We start from the raw sequence: 19600 nt of genomic DNA, 5'->3' as shown, positions 1-19600 counted from the left end.
ACCAATCAGGAAGAATATATGTACCCCCATGTTCATAGCAGCACTATTTACAATGGCTAAGATCTGGAAACAGCCCAAGTGTTCATCAGTAGACGAATGGATAAAAAAGTGGTGGTACATATACACAATGGAGTACTACGCAGCTGTAAGAATGAAAGATCTCTTATCCTTTGAGACGATATGGAGGGACCTGGAAAGTATTATCCTAAGTTAAATAAGCCAAGCAGAAAAAGACAAATACCATATGATCTCACTTATATACGGAATGTAATGAACATAACAGTCTGAGGAATATGGTAGACCCAGAAACATGGGAGTAGGGCACAGACTGACATCCCTAAGAAGAGGGGGTGGGAGGAGCTAAACCACAGAACTTATATGCATGTATGCATGACCAATGGACATGGACAACAAAGCCGGGGACAGGGCGGGGGTGGGGTGGGGAGGAGGGTGCCAATGGGGTAAAAAAGGAGAAACATCTGTAACAAAAAAATAAATAAATAATTAAAAAAATAAATAAATAAAAATAAAATAAAACAAAAGAAAAAAATAAAATAAAAAATTAAAAGACCAAAGCCTTTAACTTGACAACCTGTTTTGGCTCATACCTAACACCCAAATCTCTCTTTCACACGCTGCATTTTAATGTCACTGTTTCCTTTTTGTCCTTCAAATGATCTGTATCTGCTCCTGCCCCAGAGACTTTGCACATGATATCATCCTTTCTAGGAATATCCATCTTGCTCTAAGCCCAGTTAACTCATACTGATCTCAGATCAAAGATTAGCATTTTTCCTTGCAAATCCAGATTTGGTCACATTTGTTTGTTGTGTTTTCTCATAGAAATCATTCCTTTTCCTGTAAGAGCTTGTCTTATTTTGTAATGATATGATCATTTATGTAAATATCTTGCTCTCCTACTGTATACTCCAAGAGAGGACAGGCTATACCGTTTTTTGCTAATTGTAATAACTCAAGATTAAAAAGAGTGACTGGCAATGGAGTTACCTCAAAAAATTAAAATGGAACTGCCTTATGACCCAGTAATTCCATTTCTGGGAATTATCTGAAGAAACCTGAAACACTAATTCGAAAGAATATATTCACCCTTATGTTCATTGCAGCATTATTTACAATAGCCAAGATTTGGACGCAACCCAAGTGCCCATGAGTAGATAAATAGATAAAAAAGCTGTGGTACATTGACACAATGGAATACTATGTAGCTATAAAAAAGAAGGGGCTCTTATCTTTTGTGACAGCATGGATAGACCAGGAGAGTATTATGCTAAGTGAACTAAGCCAGTCAGAGAAAGACAAATACTATTTGAGCTCACTTATATGTGGAATCTAATAAACAAAATAAACTAAAAACAAAATAGAAACTCATAGCTGTCAAAGGGGAGGGGGTAGGGGGGCTGGGTGAAAAAGATGAAGGGAATAAACAACCTTCATAGACAGACAACAGTATGGTAATTACCAGAGGGACATGGGGGTGAGGGGAGGTCGGAGAGGGTAAAGGAGGGGATAAATGGTGATGGAAAGAGACATAGCTTGGGGTGTTGAACACACAATACAATATACAGATGATGTATTACAGAACTGTATACCTTAAACGTATATAATTTTATTAACCAATGTAACCCCTGTAAATTACATTAAAAAAAAAAAAGAAGAAGAACAGCGACTGGCAAACACTAGAAACTTGCTAAATATTTATTAGTTAAATGAATGCAGGAATTTTAGACTCTATTACTTATTTTAAAAAGTAAAAAATTGTTTCCATGTGCTCATAATATCCAAATTAAAAAATTTATGATCTAATATCTGGGACAGAAAATTTAGTATTTGTAATGGTAGGATTTTTTAAACCAATTTTAAATAAAATAATTCTTCCTATTTCATGTTATATTCTCAACCAACAACCTAGAGAGACAATATCTTCTTTAATGCCCGTAATATTTTATAATATAACATTAAAATAATTCAGAGGTAATTTAGAGAGAAGTAAGTCCACAGCAGAAATTGACATTAGGGACCTCAGCTTCACCTAGTTAGAGCCATTTAGCAAACAGGTGACACTTTTCTCTCCTCACTGCTCTTCTTCCAGGGAGGGTATTGCTATTGCCTCTCTCCTTACTTTCCTAGTCTTCTCTTCAGGATTCAATGTTTGTCCTTGTGTGTTAGCCTTTGGAATTACTGAATAAATTGTTACTAGAATCTGGGAGATCATGGCCAATGTGTTTCTAGCTAATAAAGCAAAACTCAAGAAAACATAATCCTCAGGTGTTAATTTTAGCACAATGTGTGTTTCTCTGTGTCCCCCACATTTAGCATTGGTGAGTCGTATCCGATGCTGATTTTTCTCTTATTCCAGTAAGATGATTACTTTGCTGTTTGTTGTTGTTGTTTTTTTAATAAATCTTTTTCATTTGGCCCATATATTTCAACAGTGTTATAACTAATGAATATGTGCTAAGGAAGCAGCATAGTGTAGGTAAAATATCACAAGCATAGAAATAAAAGTCTCTTAACCCATTGCTTCTTAGGCCTTGTGCTCTCTGAGACTAAAAGTCATCATCTATGACATGGGGTAATGCTATTTTTCTTTTGAAAGTATTTTTAACATCATTATTGAATCAAGCAAAACGTGAATAATCTGAAAATAATAAAGCTCCATGCAAACAAATATTATTCAATGAATATTGTATTGTAGGAGTACTACAGAATCTGCTTATATAGCTTCCTTCAATTTTCTTTGGAAGCTTGCATTTTAAAGTTTGGATAAGTAGATGCTTTTGATCTGTTTGATTTGGTTTGATTTTTTTATGTAAGTACATGGTTTTGATTGGGTATGCTTTATTAGGAAACATCTCTAACACATAAGTTTAATACAAAAAAAAAATCTTGAATGTCTAATTTAGAATGGGGTTTAAAGAAAGGAGAATAGATGCCTGTCTGGTGTGGCTCAGTGATTGGGATTCGACCCATGTACCAAGAGGCCACTGGTTTGATTCCCAGTCAGGGCACATGCCCAGGTTGTAGGGGGCATGCAGGAGGCAGCCAATCCATGTTTCTCTCATTGATATTTCTATCTCTATCCCTCTCCCTTCCTCTCTCTAAAAGCAATAAAGAAAAAATATTAAAAAAAAAAAAAAGAAAGAAAGAAAGGAGAGTAGAAAAAGCTTGAAGATACACATAGAAATATGCCTCAGGAGAGAAGTATATAGAATTGTAGAAACAGTATCAAAATACAGTTCAAAGATTTAAATGGAAGAGAAAAACTGATTTAAAAAAACAGGTAAACAGGTACATGTTTACTCATAGAATTTAGCAGAGTTAAAGTCACAGTCAAATACTGATCATTTCATATTCAGTTACTTAAGATAAAGCAGCTAGAGTAGGTTTTGGTAGGACATGACAAGACACTGAATTAATCTATTCTAACTACATTAACTATAAAAACTGAATTTTTGCACAGTAAGTTTTGCTCTTGTTTTAGCTAACAACAACAACAAAAAAGTGCAATCAATTGAAAATGTTTGCTAGCACAAGTGATATCTTTGTGTAGTTAGCTACAAAAAGGGTGAATATCTTCCGCAGCATTTGTTTCCTTCAGGAACGTCTTTGTTACACTTCTTCCCAGCTCCACTCCACCCTCACCCCCACCCCCATCATTAGAACCATGACTCGGAACACAGATTTTTGTTGTTGTTTTCCCTGAATGCCTTGGGATCCCTTAATTATGTACTCATTTCTTAAATGATATCTCTGTATTTTTTCTATTTCTGGTACATGTAATGTCTGATAGAATTAGACCAGGTAGACCATCACACCAGACCAAGTCCGGTTACAAATTTGACACTCAGGAAATATTAGAGAAAATTAATGAAATAAGGGTAAGGAATAAAATAACTGCTAAGACATACTTTTTTAGATAATTTATCCAAATGGATTTGATAATCTTTTTCACTCTTAAATTATTTATTAAAGCAGAAATTTTGTTTTCGAACGAATTTAACTTCCCTTGTGGTTGCCTCAGCTGTTGTAAAGTCACATTTCTCTTTTTGGTTCTTTTTTAGAACAGATTGAGTTGACTAGAGGGATAACTAGTGATTAAGAGTTCAGGCCATAGACTTAGATAGCCTTAGATCAAAACCCAACTCTGCCACTTATTAACTATATAAACTCTCATCAAGATAATGAAACAGACTTCCGGTCAAGATGGCAGCGTAGGTAAAGGAGGTATCGCATCCTCCCACAACCACATCAAAGTTACAACTAAACTACAGAACAACCATCATTCAAAACCGCCTGAAATCAAGCTGAATGGAAGTCCTACAACTACGGAATTAAAGCAGCAGCCACATCAGACTGGTAGGAGGGGTGGAGGTGCGAGGGGCGGTGGTGGAGGCGGCAGGGCGGAGGCGGACGGGCTGGTCCCACACCCACGTGTGGCAGATAAAAATCAGGAGGACACCTTGGCTGGGAAGGTCCTTCCTGAGGACTGAGGGGTACCCGTCCCACACCAGGTGCCCCACTCAGGGTTCCAGTGCCAGGAAGAGAATCCCCGTAACTTCTGGATGGAAAAACCAGCAGGAACTGAGGCTCAGGGAGGCTGACGCGGCTGGAGCCCCAGGCAGCTCCTTAAAGGGCCCGCCCATGAACTTATCTGACTCTCTCCCTCTAAGCTTGGAGGGGAGGCAGCTCAAGAGGCACCAGAGACATACAGGGAAGAACTGAGCTGTTTGGCACTGGAGCGAGGGATGGAGAGGGGGCTTTCTCCGGGACAAACCTGCTGTCCGAGGCCTTTGTTCCTTTGGTGAGCCCTTCCCTGGGACGGCAGACAGAAGCCATATCTGGGACTCCAGCAACCTGGCTCACACTGGTAGCCCTGCCCTGGTGATTCCCTGAGGTCCTGCGCCACCCCACCCAACTTTCAGGCCCACCCAAGCTGTTGCCATTTGCTTAACCATAGGATTGGCCTGTCTTGGATCCTGCTTCAAGTTTTTCCTAAATTCTTTCAAATGAGCAGCATCTGGTCTCAGCGAGCCCCATGCTTCTCGTTAAGTAATACACTGAAACAAACACAGGGAGGCAGCCAAAATGAGGAGACAAAGAAACAGGTCCCAAATGAAAGAACAGAACAAAACCTCAAGAAAAGAACTAAGCGAAATGGAGATAAGTAACCTAACAGATGCTGAGTTCAAAATACTGCTTATAAGGATGCTCAATGAACTTAGTGAGAACCTCGGTGAACTTAAGGAGGGCCTGAAGAGCATAAAAAAGGACCAGTCAGAAATCATGGATGCACAGTCAGAATTGAAGGAGGCATTAACTGAAATAAAGAATAATTTACCCAGCTTTAATAGTAGAGTACGTAAATCCAAGAAGCAAACCATCGATTTGGAATATAAGAAAGCAAAAAATGCCCAATCAGAACAGCAAAAAGAAAAAAGAATCCACAATAATGAGGATAATGTAAGGAGCCTCTGGGACAACTCCAAGCGTGCCAACATTCGCATCTTGGGGGTGCCAGAAGAAGAAGAGCGAGAACAAGTAATCGAAAACCTGTTTGAAACAATAATGGCAGAAAACTTTCCTAACTTGGTGAAGGAAACCAGACATACAAGTCCAGGAAGCACAGAGAGTCCCAAACAAGATGAACCCCAAGAGGCCCACACCAAGACACATCATCATCAAAATGCAAAAGTTCAAGACAAAGAGAGAATCTTAAAAGCAGCAAGAGAAAGGCAGCTAGTTACCTACAAGGGCGCTCCCATAAGGCTGTCAGCTGATTTCTCAAAAGAAACTTTGCAGGCCAGAAGGGAGTGGCAAGAATTATTCAGAGTGATGAAAACCAAGAACCTCCAACCAAGATTACTCTATCCCGCAAAGCTGTTATTTAGAATCAATGGCCATATAAAGACTTTCCCAGACAAGAAAAAGTTAAAGGAGTTCATCACTACCAAACCATTATTATATGAAATGATGAAGGGTCTTTTTGAAGAAAAAGATAAAATATATGAACAAACAAAATGGCAATGAATACATATCTATCAACAATGGAATCTACAAACAAAATGAACAGGTAGAACAGAAACATTCTCACAGATACAGAGAACACTTTGTTGGTTGCCAGATGGGAGGGGGGTTGGGGGAATGGGTGAAAAAGTTGAAGAGATTAAGAAGTACAAATTCATTGCTAGACTGACAAACCTCAAAGGGAAAGGGGTTGGGGGGGTGGGAAGAAATAAACCAAAGAACTTACATGCATAACCAATGGACACAGACAATAGTGTGGGAAAAGGCGGGAGGGGGCAAGAGTGGGGAGGAGGGGGTCAATGGGGGAAAAATGTGGAACATCTGTGATACATTTTACATTCATCAATAAAGATTTTTAAAAAATATCACCCTAAAAATAAAAAATAACAAAAGATACTTAAACATCACGAACTGTCAAAAAGAATAAAATGAGATGGTGCATGTAAAATCTTTATTATGTGACAGGCTTACATTGATAAATAAGTGTTAATTATTATGAATTCTCACTTTAATTAGATTTATATTTATACCTGTATATAACAGAGCAGTGTTCCCTAGACTGTCTGTGGTGAAGGACAGTAATTTTTTAATTTCTAATTTTTTGCACAAAAATATTTTTTTTTTGACATTTCATTATGAAATCTTTATTAAGCACACATTTACAGAGATGATTTCTCTAACATTTATACATGAATTCCATTTATATTGCTTTTGTTTGCCCTACCAAATTGGTGTTGTTTTTTTTTTAATTAATTAATTTTTGTTACAGATGTTTCTCCTTTTCCCCCACTGATTCCCCTCTCCCCCTCCCTCCCTCCCTGCCCTTTCCCCAGTTTGTTGTCCATGTCTACTGTTCATGCATACATGCACATAAGTTCTGTGGTTTATCTCTTCCCCACCACCCCCCTATTTAGGGGATTGTCAGTCTGTATCCCATTTCTGCATCTCTGGGACTACCCCCTTCCTCAGACTGTTATGTTCATTATATTCCACAAATAAGTGAGATCATATGAAACTTGTCTTTCTCTGTTTGGCTTGTTTCACTTAGGATGATACTTTCCAGGTCCCTCCATGTAGTCTCAAAGGATAAGAGGTCTTTCTTTCTTACAGCTGTGTAGTACTCCATTGTGTATATGTACCACAGCTTTTTTATCCATTCGTCTACTGATGAACACTTGGGCTGTTCCCAGATCTTAGCTATTGTAAATAGTGCTGCTACAAACATGGGGGTACATATATTCTTTCTGATTGGTGTTTCAGGCTTCTTAGGGTATATTCCTAGAAGAGGGATCACTGGGTCAAATGGCAATTCAATTTTTAATTTTTTGAGGTAACACCATATTGTTTTCCATAGTGGCTGAATATAATAAAATTAAATAACTAGAAAAGTATTATTAAAAATACAAAATAGCCCAGCTGGTGTGAGTAAGTGGATTGAGCATCATCCCATGTACTGAGATGTCCAAGTTTGATTTCTGGTCAGGGCACATGCCTGAATTTCGGGCTTGATCCCCAAGGGGGTGTGCAGGAGGCAGCCAATCGATGCTTCTCTCCCTCATCAATATTTCTATCTCTCTAAAAAATAAAAGTCAATAAAAACATATTATCAAAATAAATAAAAATACAAAGTAAATCCCATATTTTAAATTTTTATATTAAATACACATAAAATATTTTTAAATTGCTATAGACATTTATAAATGTTTTTGCTCAATTTATGCACTTGATTCATTGAAGACAGAAAAGGAATATTTTGTAAATAGACCCAGGTTCATGGGGCATTCATCAAATAGTACTATAATGAAGATTTATGTAATATATTTTATTATTTACCTCTTGAGTGAGATAATCTCATTTATAAAGTGTTGAAATTTTCACTGATATTGTCATGGTTAAAGTATGTATAAATATAAAATTGACTAAATGTGATTTTTATGCTGTAACAAAAATACAAATCACTAACAATCTAAAAAACCTTAAAATTAAGGATGAGGCAATGCAGACAATCTGACTTGAAGACATTGCTAATCTCTACTTTGATGAAGTTTCTGAGTATTTGTCAGACCAAGAAACTCTGTATATCACTGTGTGTATCTGTTATATGATGACATTATTCACTCGAATCATCTAGAAAACTTTAAAAAACTAATGACAGCAGCACTGTTTCTGGATTTTATTACATATATTCCATCTGATTACTTTCCCATAAAGCACTAGCACTATGGATGTTGCATTTCCCCTTAAAGCAAATTTCCATCTGGTTAATAAATAACCCTGCCTGTGATGGAGATGTATACTATTGGGAAGCTGATGTGTGATGAAATACCACAGCACATTTGATCTGAGAGCTCAGATCTTACTCACAATACCACCTGCTATGACCCCTTCATCTCATTCCAACCCTTCCCTGGGCAACTGATGACAACAATGAGATGCTTTTCTTGGGGATGTTTGGCAACAAATGCAGCCAACACAATTTCTGTTTTTGTTCACTATATCTTTAATGGATCAATGGGTAGAAGGTATGAAGAGGTTGGGTGAAGGGAGAGGAAATTTATTTGGAGTACCCATGTGTTATCTTGTTTCTTTTTTTTTTTTTTTTTGAACACTTTTGAGAATCTATTTTCCCCTTAAGAATTATATTCTAAGTTGTTTCAATTCCAATATGATAAGATATATTATTCATTACTGTTTTCTATGATGTATATTTTTTCCATATGTAGGCATCGATGCAGATAAAAAGCAGCAGTATAAGGTACAGATTTTTTTTTGTTTGTTTTAGTTGAGTGAGTAATTCAGTTGACTTTTATCTCAGTTATCAATTGCCTTAATGATACCATGTAACAAGCAACCCCAAAAGCTCATGTGACATATAACTGTAAGTGTATAGTGTTTGCGCACCTAAGGTCAGATGGAGCCTGGCTAGGCAGCACTAGCTCTGTAGATATTGGCAGGATTTGATTACATGTCTGGGAATAGGCTAGTTTTGGTTGGGGCATCTTGGTTATGTGCCTCATCTCTTCTCCAGCAGGCTAGCTCACGCATATGTTCATGGCAGTGGAGGAGGCAGAGACAGGGCAAACCCAATAGCACAAGTGCTTGTCAAGCCTCTACTTTCTTCACCTTAGCTCATGGTGGGAAGTCACACCAAACTGCATGCTGAAGAGCATTGGGACAAGGGAGGGTGAAGAATTTGGGCCATTTTTGCAATTGATCACATATCCAAAAATAAGTGTTTTCAGTTGAATAACATGAGAAATAGGAGAAATGAGTAGGACTAGTTAAATATATTTATCTTGATGAAAATAAATATATTGGGAGAGTTACTAAACTCCTCTGTGCTCAGTTTCTTCATTTTTAAAATAGAGGTAATACCAGTACTAATCCCATAGGATTACAGTGAAGATTAAGTTAGTTGATTATGTAAAGTGCTTAGAACACTGGCTGCTACAGAAGTATGCACAAGTTAAGTGTTAGCTATAATTATTAACACTATGATTATGATTATTAATATGACTCTGCTTTTGAAGCATTCACTGTTGAGCTCTGGCATGTATGAAGATGGTATATGGGTATCAATACTTTCTTAAATGTATTTCTTTTGTGGTGTTTCTTCCTAATATTTATAGCACAGGTACCATCTGTTCATGTGACAAGCATTATTATTTTAGGAATTTATACATGTCTGCATTCTAGAGAAAACAGATTTAACATTATAGAGCCAGTTGGCACATGTTTTTATTTATAATCTTAAAATTTCTGAAGTATGTGCTGTAAATACTTTACATTTTTGTTTCCATTTTCTTACTTTAATACATTCGATGCCAATGTTAAGAAATGGTAGCAAGCTTATGGATAACACCAATTTAGTTGTTATTTCCAAAAATTCTGTGATCATTTACTAATTTGTTCTGTGTGGTAACAGAAACATGTTCCAATGCTTCCCAAACTATAATGTGCATACAAGTCCCCTGGGGTGTGTTAAGGGTGCAAATTCTGTTTCAGTAGGTCTGTGATGGGGCCTGGGATTCCGCATCTCTAACAAGTGACCACGTGAAGAACTTGATATCAATCCCTGAATAAATTATGTATATTTAAAATTTTTATATATTTTTGTATATGTGGTATGTATTAAAATCTATAAAATACATTGTTATAGTAAATAAAATAAATTACTTAATATTTAATCATTCTAATAAATAATGTTCTTGCCACAATTTTTAAAAGCCATGTCAGTAAGTCATAAAAAGAAAATAAGTATTAAATATCATGTAATAAATTTAAAATATATTTAATATATAAAATAATGCCTAAAGATATATGTGTATTTATTTATTTATTCATACATATACAATATCTTTAAATGTCAAATAATATCTTTATTGGCAAAATAAAAGTGATCATTAAAATTTTTGTTTCCCTAGAAACTAGTGAAATAACAGCTTCTAGCCCTTTAAAAATAAGTACTGTGGAAACTGCTTTGTCAGTGGGAAATAGTTAAAATTACTGAGTCCTATAATTAAAAAAAAAAACTATCTCCTAAACACATATATAATTATGCTTTATTTTGAAATATATAAACAATTTACTATTGTTTCTCCCTGTGGGCATTATTTACTCCCCAATATTACAAATATTTGATTATGTAGAATTTCAGATAAGTAAAACACGTAACTCAACTAAGTGTTCTGCTTTTGAGTGTTAAGTACAAACTCTTCTTTATTTCATAGTTTATAAGTATAAAATGTTCTAAAAGGTCAGAATTTTCTTTCCTTTATATGCAATCTTAAGAATGCTCTGTATTTTTTGAAGACCTGGGTAGTGTCATAACAGCATCATTAAAAAGATATTATTGATTTTGAAAACTATGAAAGATTAGGGAAAGTAGGATACTTCTCTGCTGATTTTAGGAGACCACATTTCCAAAAAGTAGAAAAAGAAGAAAAAACTGGGAATATGAGTTAGGTGGATGGTTGGGGTTCCCACCTAAAGGTATGTCTAATTAAATTGAACCCTGATAAGAAAATTAAGTAACTACTAACCAGGTCAGGATAATAATTAATATTTGATTGGTACTTTTTTATTCAATTCATAGTTTATGAATATAGCCATAGTTTACAACTCAACTTATACCTTGCAAATCATTTTGCACCTCTATTATTTTATATAATATGTGCAAAAATTCTTTGTTATCCTCTAAATAAGAACTTGGAATTTGAAGATCTTTCTTCTTCTCAGTTTAAGCCTGGGGAGAAATATTCATAAGAAGTCCAGGGTCAAGGTCATTACTGATGATGAAAAAGGACTGAATTTTTGGATGAATCTGGAATATAGATGTTAATAGACTGTTAATAAGTATTACTTATTGTGGATTTATTTTATTTGCTATGATATCTCTAATACTATTTCTCAGTGCTCTCTTTTTAATTTATTTTGCAATTACCTTGTATTCTAACAAATGCTGTAAATTTTTCTGGAATGCCTGTTTTTTGTTTTCCCTTTCAAACAGTGGTGCTGGTCCTGGTGTTAAGCACACATTAACCAAACAAAATTTTTATTTAGTCACAGATAACTGAAGATGATGCCGTGACTACATACATGGAATTTGTGGGATGTCACTTGCATGTTCTTACCGGAAGCTCAGGCTTGTAAAGACTTTTCCAGGGATGAAACTCTGCTGAAAATTCTGATTCAAATTGCATCCATATGAATAAATGAGAATGAGTGCAATCCAAGTTTAATGTGGGAATTCTTAGCTCATTAGATTCACAGCCCCTCCCTCTACCTAGGTTGACAGTCCTCAAAATGTACCTTATCAACAGGGTTTACATGCTTTTTGGCAAAGGATCATACAGTAACCATTTTAGGTTTTGCAAGCCATACAGTCTTTGTCTCAACAACTCACTTCTGATCTTTTTGGTATGAATTTACAAAAACAGGTGGCAGGTGCATTTGGCCCACGGGCTGCAGTTTGCCGATCACTAAGTTAGATTCTCAAGGTAACTTTTAGTTCTTTGGTTATGGTTATGCTGAATATCTGGGTTTATGGTTAATTCATTGGTTATAAATTAAGAAACTTGGGCCTTCTCTTCCCTCCACCCTCTCCTTTTATCCTGAAACCAGAAACCTAGCTGTGTACATGCTAATGGCTCATCGGGGTATTTTCCTAAACAAAGGCATTTCCCTTAGAAGAGGAATTGTGCTGCTACTGTTATGACAGTAAGTACACCACAGATGGTGCTTTCATTTCAAAAACAACCACAACATAAAGGAGATATGAAATTTTTGTTTAGTTGTTGTTTTCCTATTCTATGGCTTGATGATTTAGTTTGGCAAGGCTACAAATTAATATTTAAGCTTCTGCTGAAACTCAACTGTTGTTGATTTTGTTGTTTTTGTGTTGGTGGTTCTAAATATAGGCAGGAAAGATGAGAAAAAAAACACATCAAACTCCTTATCTATTTCTTTTTGGCAGTTTCAAAGAGTTTATATTTAAGTTTAAATTTAAATAAGCAGTCTCATATTGTTACTACCTGCTTTGGAGTGTTTTGCTGGCACAGTCATCATAGTACTCAAATGTATAGAAACCATAAGTGAGGTCAGGGATGCGTTTATAAGCCACCCGGGGTCCCTTCTTTTAATACTTTTCTTCCCACGCTACCTTAGAGGTCTCACTGGAGGCTCACAGGCCCCATCTCAGACCCCTGGTCCACGCTTTATTGAAACACAAAAACAAGAACCAAGAAATAGCTGTCACCGTTAAAAGGAGATGTTACCTAGAAACCTGGATTTATTACTTCCTTTGAAAAATCAGTTCTGCTAAAGATCTAAGGTTTTTATTTTCACATAATAGCTGTCCTTTCTACTATTCTCTCTGTCTCTTCCACAGAGCCTGAGTAAGGGGACATTTATCCTCATCAGGGTACTATGATTATACTGGCTTGCTTCAACTCTTGTTTCTGCCTGGTCAGTATAGGAATTTGAGTTTATAGCCTCTGCTATGTGCATGATCCCTGGGGATCTCATCAATTACAATGATTTCAAGTCCTGCCTATGGGACTTTTCACTTCAACTATTTCCTAAAGCATATTGTAGGACTCATACACAAACCTAAAGTCATTAATAAAGTCATTAATTGTACAATTACTATCAAGAGCATGTTTTGTTTATTTTGGTCAATGTCACTTATTTCTTATAAGGAAATGCCTTTTGGAAGTTAGTGCCAAGTAAAAGAAAAGATTTTCTCTCTTCCATAATTTTTTATAACATATAGCCTTTCTCTTTTTGTCTTGGCTACCAGAAAGTTCAGAACTCAATTTGTGTGTCATAATTCTGGTTGTATTTCCCCCTTACTTTATGCATCCTTGACTATTATATTAATACTCATTACTAAGATGAGCACACACTTATACATGTTCTACAATTTTCAAGCCTGTTTTGCAAGATATTTGGCTTTAACACATCAGTGTATATATGATATGTACCTTAATTTCTCAAAATCATCCTCCAGGTTGACAACCGATTGGTATTTATAAAATACAAATTAAGCTATGCCATTATTCCCTTGCTTATTTACGAACCTTTGTGTCTACCTCTTGCTTATAAGATGTCTAACCTGTTTATCAGAGTGTCCAAGATCCTTTGTCACATTTATCCACTGACCTTCCTATTCACTTCTGTCCGCACAGTCACAATAATGAACTAATCATAGTTCTCCAAATGTACCATAGCATGTCTCACCACTGTCCTTCACAATACCATTTTTATAAGTTCATTTTGGTGTATCTGATACTCAGCCCAATATTTAATGTAAAAATGTACTCATTGACTAATTATTTACCTAAATTTTGGTTTGCTGAAATATTGATGTAATTGAAATAACTGATACAGGTGTATTTTAGATTAAACGTAATGGGGATTTTTTAAATTTTAGAATAGTAGTGAGTACTTAACTATATGCTACATTCTCTTCTCAATATATAACATGCATTAATTTACTCAGTCCTTTCAACCACTCTATTTTCCTATGGTTTTGTACACATTTTAGAGAGGCAGAAACTGAAGGCCAGACATTAAGGAATTTCCCCAAAGACACAGCTGATAAGAAGTAGGGCCAGGTTGAGCCCAAGAGATCTGGTTTCACAGATGGTGTTCACAGTAACCTTACTCCACTACCTCCCATTTATGTGTTAAAGGTATATTTGTCCCTTATGACACCCAATAAAAAGTCATTAATCTTAACTTTCATTAGTCCTATCAGTACTCCTGGGAATGTAAGGATTCTTTCTGTGCTCCAATATTTGATGAGTTGATTAAATTCTTGAGAAGTCTAGGTAAGTCTATCAAAATTTATTAGGTAATAGTGCCTTTGAATAGAGAATGTTTGTGCATATTAATTATTTAACCAAGAATAAAGAAGATTGAAAATGTGCTGACCAGTCTTGACCATCACAAGCAACTGAGGACAATGGCTTTCACTGAAGAAGACAGAAAGAATCACCTATCTGTGATGCCTCTGGAACAGCTCACAGACAAGAGCCGTGACATTGGCTTCCTTAGAATCCTACGATGCAGCATTTTATCTAAAAAGACTTGATGTCAGATGGCCTTAAGATTTACTCTGAGAATGAGTGATTTCTTTAACATCAAGGGTCTCTCTTCTCTTTCGTATTGGACTTAGTCAGTTTATAGTAGGGACAATACATTTCTAATTTGCTAATGGTAATGAAGCCGTGTCCTCCACGTTTCTTACACTATGGCAGAGGGGATTAGGTAAGAATAGGATTGACTGCCCTATGGACTTGAATTTCCAAAGCTGGCTGCCCTGGTTCTCTAGATAAAGATCAGTCATCAGCTATCCTATCAATAAGGTGAACAAGGCTTTGGGCAGAGACCTGGTGTCCTAGAAGGCAGGTGCCAGCTCCTCTGACCCCCAAGTGACCTCAGTTTGCATTAGCTTTTACCACCCCCACTCCAGCTAGATTTGAGATAGGTTTTAACTAATAAGTAATATACTTGGATGCCTTGGTATACCTCAATAAAAAGATAAGTCTCATCTATTTGTCCTAGAAGGTGCACTTCAACCAATATGTTATATTTATTAGTCTTTTGAGGATAAGCCAGATTTACAGCATTTCATTTTATTTTCCTCACCACAGATGTATGAACAAGTATCCTTTTATTAGTCTTTTCTGAGGCAGGTCAGGAGATTGACTCACTAGGTCTGTTACTTATTAGTGAAAGAACTAATGGAGAATATTTAGAGAAGAACTTAGTGGAGGGCCAGAACATTTATTTTGACAAGATTGTCATCAAGCCTGAGATAGAATTATCTAGAAGAAATGAAGGTCTACATAAATTCCTTTCAGAAGAGGCTAAGTTCATCTTTTGGCTTTTCTAATATCATTAATAATTAGATCTGTCATTTTTGTCATGAAAAGTATCTGCCTTGAACAAAACTTGTTCCTTTTAGAAAGTTGTTAGCTTTCAGATAATTAATTTAAGGTATGGGGTACTCTGAATAAATTATAACCTGCAAGAGACACTATTTGATAGTTTATACTCTCATGGGAAATAGTAAAAGAAAATTTCTATTGGCAATAATGTCACATTCCTTATCATGGTTAGCATAACTTTAACTCTTAAAAGTTTTCATTTTTAGATCCTAAAGGGTATGTTTTCAGGATGTGTATAGAAAATTATTTTTTAAAAAATAAATAAATGTTATTTTTCTTGTAGTCATAAAAATCTATTAAGGTAAATTTTTTTCAAGTACAGTGATATTTTTAAAGCTCTCTTTGCATCCATATTTCATACCTATAAAATAGTACAGTGTTCAGCCTATTTAAAATAGCCATTAAAACAAGTTAAAGGGCTTCCAAGGCCTACAACTAGAGAGGTTGAATTTTTAAATTAATTTTAATAGAAGTTTATCAGAAATGCTTTTGTAGGTTAAATCTCAGAAGTATGTAAAAGTCATCTATGAAGATTTGGTTATTAATGATAATCATAAAGTAGTAAAGCTTTGTGCTACTCATCAATCAATATAGATCATGCCATTGAGAGTCATAACTCATTGTTCTCTTTTTAAAAATGCTGGGTGGATTACAGTTAGGGTAGCTTTCTTCAAGAATTCCAATGGGGCTCTAAACTATGGAATTAGGTCATTATTTTCAGCTTCTGTCACTATGACCAGCTAACAACACCAGGCCTCAGCTCCAGGGGCTAGTTGATAGTTGATGTGCAGCTAATTATCATGGTTTTAGTTTGGGGCTTCCATCTGTCTCTTTGTAGGTGAATGAATCACCCTATAATGCTAGTGATCTAATGAACAACTGGCAACTGTTAGGGCATCATATACTATTCCTATAGAAATATTGAAAATGGATTAGCAAATAGCTTAAATATATATTTGATTTTTATTTAGTGTGTTGTGAATATGATACTACTTTGTGGTGCTCTTTCTGGTTATACCTTGATTGCATTTTTTTATTTTAAATAAAAAGATTTTGAATTTGCTCGTCTCTATTTTCTTGTTAAATAACATCTATACTTTTGCCTATACATATATTTCCCATTAAAAGCAGATTTTATATTCATCGTATATTGCAAAAAGGTGTATGGACACTTAGTGCATGCAGGAAGAGGTGAGTCTGGTCGTCCCTGCCCAAGAGTTCACTCCTTCATCTTGGTGGACAAGCTACTGGAGGAAGGAAGAGGAACCACAGTGAAACTCCTGTTCTTTCCTCTAACTTTCTTTTATTCCTTTTCTCTCAACAGGAACTTTTTACCCCTGAATGCAAGTTTAAGGAATCTGTTTTTGAAAACTATTATGTAATCTACTCATCTATGCTGTACAGACAACAGGAATCTGGTAGAGCCTGGTTTTTGGGATTGAATAAAGAAGGGCAAGTTATGAAAGGAAACAGAGTAAAGAAAACCAAACCAGCAGCTCATTTTCTACCCAAGCCATTGGAAGGTGAGTGCTATATGTGCTTTATCCTTATCAGATTTATCACACATTTATTTTTCAGACTGATAACTCTGCTGTGGCCACAAGGAACTCTCCTGGAGTCCTGGGAATATTTTTTATCTTGACCTGAGTGGTGGTTGCACAGGTGTCTACTTAAGTTGTACATTTAAGATTTGTACACTTTACTGTATACATGTATACCTGTGTCTATATATGTATACACACACACACACACATACATATATACACAAATTTATAGACTATACACACATATATATTCCATTAATTTAAAAAATGCCAGCAAAACTCCCTCTCTGTCCATTTTTAATGTCTCAAATCTTCACTGCCCCAACCTCTCTAGTCCCTAGGAATTTTTGATTAACTAACTTTAAAATTTGCAATGACATTACAAATCTGTGACTGTGACAATAAGTATATTAGAAAAACTTAATTTTGAATCTTATGGAATAAATGTATTTGCCCATTTCGATGTTATCTAGGTTAAAGTAAAATCATTTATTTGTGAATTATTATAATTACAGAAAGTGAAGAGTCAATAACTTGTCCTTCAAATAACTTGTTAATTTACATATCTTCCTTCCAAATTGCATAGTTGTTTAGTATTCTTCATTGTGGCATCACCGTCTTTTACATTTACTTGTAAACGGTGAAGTCATGAACTTTGATCAAATTCTCGGCGTGCAAGCTATAAACTTTCCTTAGTTAATCAGAAATATCGGCACCCTTCTCATCAAGAATTCTGCCAGAAGTGTCATTTACATTTACCTATGTAAATTTGTTTGACAACTACCAAAAAAAAATTGATTTTGAGGTTTTTCAAAAGTGTTTTCTATTTAAATACTTTTGTTTACTTTTCACAGATAATCAGATCTACAATAAACACTTTATGCTGGTTTAGACAGCTTGATCTTCTTTTTGGTTTTTATTCCCATAGGAAAGCTTTAACCATCAAGAAAAAAATCCACATAGGTTTTATAATCCATATTCTCTACATAGGAATAAGATATTTGAAATATTGAAAGTTAAATATTAATTATATGTGAATGTATAATTGAGCTTTCAGTTTACCTAAGTTTGGAAAACCACTCTTGTTGATTAATTCCATCTTTATCATTTCAATGCTATTGACTTCCTGTCACCCTTAACTAAATTTGTCTCTAGAACAGGTCATTAAAACCCAAATGATTAATCACCAGGGCTTGTCTAGGAAATGCAAAATTATATCACAGTCTAAAATATGAGTACATTATTCTGAGTATATGATAAATCATAAAGAAAGTTAGAGGAGTAATAAGGAATTAGAGAGTTTTTTCCTTCTAAAATAACACCTCTCTGATTTGTTTTACCCTTTTAAAATAAATTCTGAAACCATCAGATTCACAAATACTCAAATGCAAGTGAAAATTTTCAAAACTAAATCAATAGAAAGTTTGCTTTGTCTCTTTACATTAATTTTTTCAATGTGGACAGTTAAGAATTGACTAAATTTCTAAAACTTTGTCTCTTAGCTGCATAAATGTAATGAAAACCAAAAAGACCTTTATGTCTCTCTTAACTGAAGCAAAATCTGGAAACCAGCTTTTTGGTATAACCAACAAGAAATGTCTGACTCTAAAGGCATGGGGTAATAATATCACTTGGTATTTCAGTCACACATTGAACTGTTGTTGTATATATGTGTTGTGTATATGTATGTATGAGAAAGAGAGAAACAGTATTTTCAAATAATTAGCAGATAGAAGTAATCTAAAAAAATAACAATTAAGGATATATTATAATGACAGAGTTTATCACATAGTGCAATTAATAGAGGACATTAATTTCAAGCTTTCAAGACCTGTACAGGATATAAATTATATCACTGGAAATTTTAGGAAAAATTAGCTACTTGATTGACCACTGATGCTCTGGGACGTTCCTATCTTCTATACAACTTCATGCTAGACAGTCAAGGTTAATGCACCGATGCTGTTGTCTCCTAATTGAAGTGGTAGGCGGAGTAAGCAATGGGTAATTGCTTCAAGGATATGGAGTAATCTCTCCTACCACATTGCCGAGTCATTCAATATAGGGCTGATGTATACAAGCACTTTCAAATATATGTGCTGCTGAAAAATCACGATTCATTGATGCAAAAGGTAAAATTCTACCACCTTGAACACGGAGACTGTATATGATGGTTCATCCTAACTAAACATAAGTTCTCTTCATAAAGTACTGTTAGACCTCCTTTCACGTTATCTATTAATGAAGCCAAGTTTAAGCTAATCGCTATAAATAAGAGTTAAGTTCCTAATGAATAGTTCTGGCCACAAAAATATCACCAAATTTCTTCTAAACAAAGACCTATTACATTTTTAAGTTAAACAATGAAATAAATGTGAGCTATACACACATTTAAGAAAGATAAATAAAAACAAGTAAGAGAATTATTTTCCAACCTGCTTAATCCAGTTCAGGGTTGAGGGTGGTGGAGCCTATCCCGGCAGCTCAGGACCCAGAGTGGGACCCCTCCCCCTTCCCTCACAGGGCACACTCACACACACCCGCTCTCTCAGACTG

The 19600-nt window shown here is 35.3% G+C and overlaps 1 protein-coding gene across 4 annotated transcripts in view; it reads left to right on the top strand.

The window, feature by feature from the left end:
* The window catches only part of FGF14 (fibroblast growth factor 14), a 599451-nt gene that overhangs the window by 576624 nt on the left and 3227 nt on the right, over positions 1-19600 (top strand). For all 4 annotated transcript variants that reach the window (XM_036250023.1, XM_036250026.1, XM_036250024.1 and 1 more), the window contains one exon: positions 16825-17023. In XM_036250023.1, the coding sequence (XP_036105916.1) occupies positions 16825-17023 (199 nt within the window). The remainder of the gene's footprint in view (positions 1-16824; positions 17024-19600) is intronic.

This window comes from Molossus molossus, unplaced genomic scaffold (genome assembly GCF_014108415.1).
Source record: "Molossus molossus isolate mMolMol1 unplaced genomic scaffold, mMolMol1.p scaffold_m16_p_9, whole genome shotgun sequence".
Lineage (NCBI taxonomy): Eukaryota > Metazoa > Chordata > Mammalia > Chiroptera > Molossidae > Molossus > Molossus molossus.
The sequence above is the reverse complement of the archived record's forward strand: the minus strand, read 5'-3'. Positions and strand labels throughout refer to the sequence as shown.